The sequence below is a fragment of the Haplochromis burtoni genome, unplaced genomic scaffold (assembly GCF_018398535.1).
Source record: "Haplochromis burtoni strain Fernald_Lab_line unplaced genomic scaffold, NCSU_Asbu1 Contig_374, whole genome shotgun sequence".
Classification (NCBI taxonomy): Eukaryota; Metazoa; Chordata; class Actinopteri; order Cichliformes; family Cichlidae; genus Haplochromis; species Haplochromis burtoni.
In genome coordinates this window covers 120,876-126,132 of record NW_024582735.1, presented here as the reverse complement: position 1 = coordinate 126,132, position 5,257 = coordinate 120,876, and the positions used below count along the sequence as shown (strand labels likewise).

The 5,257-nt window shown below is 41.0% G+C and overlaps 1 protein-coding gene across 3 annotated transcripts in view; it reads left to right on the top strand.

Annotated features, from left to right (window-relative positions):
* The window catches only part of igsf21b (immunoglobin superfamily, member 21b), a 45,848-nt gene extending 41,123 nt beyond the window's left edge, over window positions 1-4,725 (top strand). For all 3 annotated transcript variants that reach the window (XM_005943474.2, XM_005943476.2, XM_005943475.2), the window contains 8 exons: window positions 88-200; window positions 300-418; window positions 779-894; window positions 2,310-2,823; window positions 2,931-3,031; window positions 3,175-3,367; window positions 3,446-3,484; window positions 4,123-4,725. In XM_005943474.2, the coding sequence (XP_005943536.1) occupies window positions 88-200; window positions 300-418; window positions 779-894; window positions 2,310-2,823; window positions 2,931-3,031; window positions 3,175-3,367; window positions 3,446-3,484; window positions 4,123-4,202 (1,275 nt within the window). In that variant the 3' untranslated portion in view covers window positions 4,203-4,725. The remainder of the gene's footprint in view (window positions 1-87; window positions 201-299; window positions 419-778; window positions 895-2,309; window positions 2,824-2,930; window positions 3,032-3,174; window positions 3,368-3,445; window positions 3,485-4,122) is intronic.
* Window positions 4,726-5,257: the final 532 nt, after the last annotated feature.

The window sequence follows — 5,257 nt, the reverse complement described above, 5'->3', positions numbered from 1 at the left end:
CTAAATACTTTTTTGCCCCACTGTATCTATATGGTCCGCCTCCTCTAGTTCAATTGATTCTAATTCTAATGTACTTCTCCCTGGCAGATTATTGAAGGAGCCAGTGCCAAGCAAAAGATTTTCAGCTATAATGCCACTAGCTACTCCAACATGGAGGACAACCGCAAACGGGAGGACCTAGTATACCAGTCAACAGTTCGGTGAGACTAGTACACTGAAATAGTGTTTTTGTTATGCTCTATGATAATTTTCCACAGAAAATCTGAGTTGTTAATAAAAATCATTCTTTGCATGAACAGACTTCCAGAAGTTCACATGGAGGATGATGGCCTGTATGAGTGCCATGTAGGGATTTATGACAGAAATTCCAAAGACAAAGTTATTCTAGCCTCTAGCAGTATCACCCTCACTGTCATAGGTATGTATTCATACTCATGTTGTCCCATGAACATCTCTGGCTGTATCAGTGGTTTTCTCTTGGCACCATGTATATCTTTTACTAAATTCTGTAGTAATTTATGGAAGTATTGTAAAATATTTCATTATAGTTATAGTTTGGTTATAATTTGCCATTGGTGTATATTTTACAGGAAGAATTCATTACACTGGGGTAATAAGTTGTAAAAATAGTAAAAAAAAACATTATTGTAATGTTTTGAAATTTTTGCTCTTTAAGGTCTTTGCTCTCCAGTGTCAGCTCAGCTTCATTAAACACACCTTCAATGAAATGAAAGCACCTTCCTCTTTGACTGCCTTGGTCATTGTATTTTCTCTCCAGTACCTCCAAAGTCTATCTCTGTGGTGGTGGCCAACAGCCCAGCTCCATTCAGCCGCTACGAGGCTCAAAACTTCACTCTGGTTTGCATTGTTACAGGAGCAAAACCAGCTCCCATGGTGAGATGGAGAATTTTTATGTCTTTATCTCTCTTGAAAGATTTGGTATTTACATCACTGCTAAGTATGTGAGGAAGGATAACTTAATTGTTGATCATCAGCCTATTTATGAATATGGAAACAACTCAAATATTTTCCTGATAGAGTTGAAAACTGTGTTCTTTCTTTCACTGCAGAATTAATTTAGTGTGCACTGCTGGATTTGGTTGGTGCTCACATAAAAAGAGCAATAACCCCTACTTGATGCACCCTACAGCAGTTGGAAATTTGGAAGCAAAAAAGCTATTTAAAACTGTGTTCTGTACCCTGGATGACCTCTTTTGAACATTGGAATTGGGAATTTATTGCATTGGGAATTAATATTGGAGAATATTATGTGGCTGTAAGCAGGAAAACTCCAACAATCAGCAGTGCAGTGACAGCTCCTTTATTTACAGTATGCTTTTGTGTTTTCCACTTATGCAGCCAACAGAATTAGAGGAATGTCATTTTAGAAACATAATTCTGGCTACCCTCCCTCCCTCCTCCCCCCCCCCCTCTTGCCCTCAGCAGAGATAGTTTCAGCCCTATCCCAGGCAGTGACCCTGAACTAGATAAGCAGAATTAAATAGATGGATACAATTCTTGCTGAAAATGCCACTACAAAATAAAAAAGCAATAGAGCAAGAACAATGCAGACCCATCTTATAGCAAAATGCAAAAGCTCTTATGTACACTGAAAGGATGGTTAGATTTTGTTATTCACCCTGTTCCTATTTCATTTTCCCCTTCTGCATTGTAAGCCTGTTTGGATGCCTAAACCTAAATGACTAAAAACAAAGATAAATCTAAACATGTTGCCACACGGGGAACAAATCCTGTATGTAAAGTTGTCTTAGCACTACCAACCCCTGAGAAGTGTCTGCTATCAGTGAAGACAACAGGAGCAAGTGCAACTGCCAATAACCTTGATAATGTCCAAGTTGGTGTCTATATCATAGACTTGTAAAAATTACAACCTGACGATTATTTGATTTTCCTGGTTGCTGCTTAGCCGTAAAAGGCTGAGTTATTATCATCTACTGGGCGGGTGGGAAAACAGGCGGCATGGACTTCCAAATGAATTAATAGCACAGGTGCAAATACTAAAAATCTCAGTGACCTCAACTTCAAGGTCAAGGTCAAAGGTCAACCTTTCTGAAAATCACCTGGAAGATTTCAGATTTAAACCATAGATCTATGGAGGAGGAGCCTGAGGGGTAGCACTGGTGGCTGCCAGCATTTTTAAAAAATTTACAGCTGTGGATGAGACTCACATTTCTGCGCTATCCTACTAACTTTAACACACACAATGGAGTTCTCCAGCTGAACTTGACTTATGATTAAATGTCTTCAAAATGCCTAGTGAGCTAAGTTTTTCTCTCTCTGCTGTTTAGGTATACTTCAAGAGAGATGGTGAGCTTATTGATGTTGTGCCAACAGCCCAGTCTTTTTCTTCAGTAGGAGTTCAAAGTAAGAGCCCAGGTCACAAAAAGAGCTGGACTATGAACCAGGCAGGGCTTTGGAGTACCCAGGTGTTGACCAGTCGAGATGTTGATGACACCAAACTCCAGAGGACCCTGCTGGAGCAAGAGGAGAAGCAGGCCAGGCTAGACCATAATGGACCTGTTGACTCTCAGGGCCAAGAAGAAGAGTCCGAACTGAATCCTGAGGAAACCACTGAGATTATCCCTGAGACAATAGTGAGCAGGGAATTTCCCCGCTGGGTTCAGACTACTGACCCTCTCTATTACTTCTATCACCGGCAGCAGGCAGCAGGCGATGGCACCATGGAGGTTAGAGCCATGCTAACCTGGAGCCTCAACCCCCAGCTTGACAATGAGGCTCTATTCAGCTGTGAGGTCAACCACCCAGCTCTATCCATGCCCATGCAAGCTGAGGTCACATTGGGTGAGTCATTCACTAACTGGCTGAGCTAACATGCAAACAGAGTTGTTTTTAAATCCAGTCACATGTGTTCAGTGTCCAGTGTGTTATTTTTACATTTTTCCTCTTAGCTGCTCCCAGAGGACCTAAGCTGTCCATGAGTCCCAGTAAAGCCAAAGTGGGAGATACAGTGCGGATCACTGTCCAGGGCTTCCAGCTGGGACCTTCTGCAGTGAGTATTCAACACAGAGACTCTAAAAATCATTGTGAAGTTTAAAAATCGGAACTTGTAGTACTTCTGTTGGATAGCTGTGACAGTTTCACTGGCATAAAATTTAAAATGCTTCTCATGCTCACACACCTGTGTGTCCACAGAGTGAAGTCTTCCCTGAGCCAATGTTCACTTGGACCAAGGTTGGTGGGGATCTGCTCGATGGCAGAGCAGTCCATAACGGAAGGGAACTCATCCTGGAGAGAGTCCCTGCTGAGCTCAATGGCTCCATGTTTCGCTGCACAGCCCAGAATCCTCTGGGCTCCACGGATACCCACACCCGCCTGATCGTGTTTGGTGAGTTGTTTGTGTAGGGATTAGTTCTGATCAGTCAATGCTTTCGGTCTTCTCAAAGCGAATCTTGTGTTTTTACAGACAACCCAAGACTGAAGAGAGGAAAAGAACATTACATTGGTACGTCAGTTTCAGTACAGCTACAACTGTGATGGTGGCAACTTTGCACGAGTCTAAAAGAAAAACAAGAAGTATAAAAAGAGAGTGACCTCAAGGTGTGGGCTTTTTGGAGTTCCCAGCACATTTTAATAACTACAGATAATCTGATTACCTCCAGGAGGTAGGGCAGGTCATCTGCTACTCAAAGGTCGGTGGCTCAGTCCCTGGCTCTTCCAGTCCACAGTGCCCTGAGTGAAGATACTGAATCCCAAATTGCAAATTCATGATAGAAAACAGTTAAAGGCATTGAATTAAGTGATGAATCAATGTGTCAAAAGTATTTACAGTACAAGGTTTATTTTTGAAACTGTTTGCAGTTCTTATTTATTTATATAGTATTTATGCACCAGGTGTGTAGTTAGAAGAAAGGACAGTGTGTTTGTCAGTGTGACACTTTGATGTATTTGTGATCATTTTCAAACTTTGGAGTTCTGCGCGCACACACACACACACACACACACACACACACACACACACACACACACATGTACTGGATTGATAGATAACAGGACAAACTGGCTGGTTGACAGTACAAATACCACATGCTTGGATAGGAGGTTGTTACATCAGCATTTGAATTTTGTCTTGTTTGTGTGCAGCCATCAACACAGCAGTCGGTCGGCACTCCTTCACATTATCCACCATTCTACTGCTGAGATTCACCTGTGAGCTGACGTGACCCGAAGCTCTGCTCTGCTGCTAAACACACTACCCAACTTCCTGAGGCACCATCAGTGACCATCAAGTAGTTTAACCTCCAACCAGTCCTTCTGCTTGAGCACCTAGGAGGAAGGACTCATTCTGATTCTGCATTAGACACAGAATGAAGTTTCAGAGGCAATTTACATGTAATCTTGGGAATACTTGAGATTTACCACTACCATAGGGATAATAGTAGATAGATTGTAAGTCAGCATTATCAGCTGCCGGGATTTTGATTCATAGCATCACTCCGACTGCCAGATTTATGTTATATAAACAAAAACAAAAACCCACAACCCAGGCCAACTCAAAGACACATCAAATATTGATTAGTTAGGGCTATTATTCAAAAAGATCTGGTGAACAAGTTCTCTAGAAATCATCAAATCTGGACAGCTTTCACGTTCTTACATAGAATAGCTGATGTTTTGGGGGTCTGATTGTTCCTTCTAGTGATGGGATTTCCAGCTCTTTTTAGAGAACCGGATCTTTAGGCTCGGCTCACTAAAAAGAGCTGGCTCTTTCAGCTCCGAACCGGCTCTTCAGGTTGTTTTGTTGCTTTAATTTATTTATTTTAAACAATAATATAAAATTATGCACAAAAGGAATTACCGTACTAATGTAAAAAAAATGTGGTTTTATTTATATATGTTTATATATAAATATATGTGGTGGCCCCTAGAGACAAAGCACGTACAAACTCCAAAACACATTCCTAGAGTTAACTGAACTTCCAAAACAGAGCTACCTAGATCACTTAAATTACACAATTGAAAGCATATGTGTATTGTTTGTGTATTTATACACAAGCACTCATATATATTCAAATAATTAAACAAAAAATGTTCATTTACCTGCTACTACCACACACCAAATGCGGTCGTTGGTACTTGCTGGCTTGTGTAGCCACTAGGTAATGTTGAAATCTCCCAATTCTTTGAATCTTTGGGCTGAAGGAAGGACAATACTCGGTGTATTTATGCTCAATCAACAATCATTTATTTCCATACAATTCAACACTTAAGAGCATAA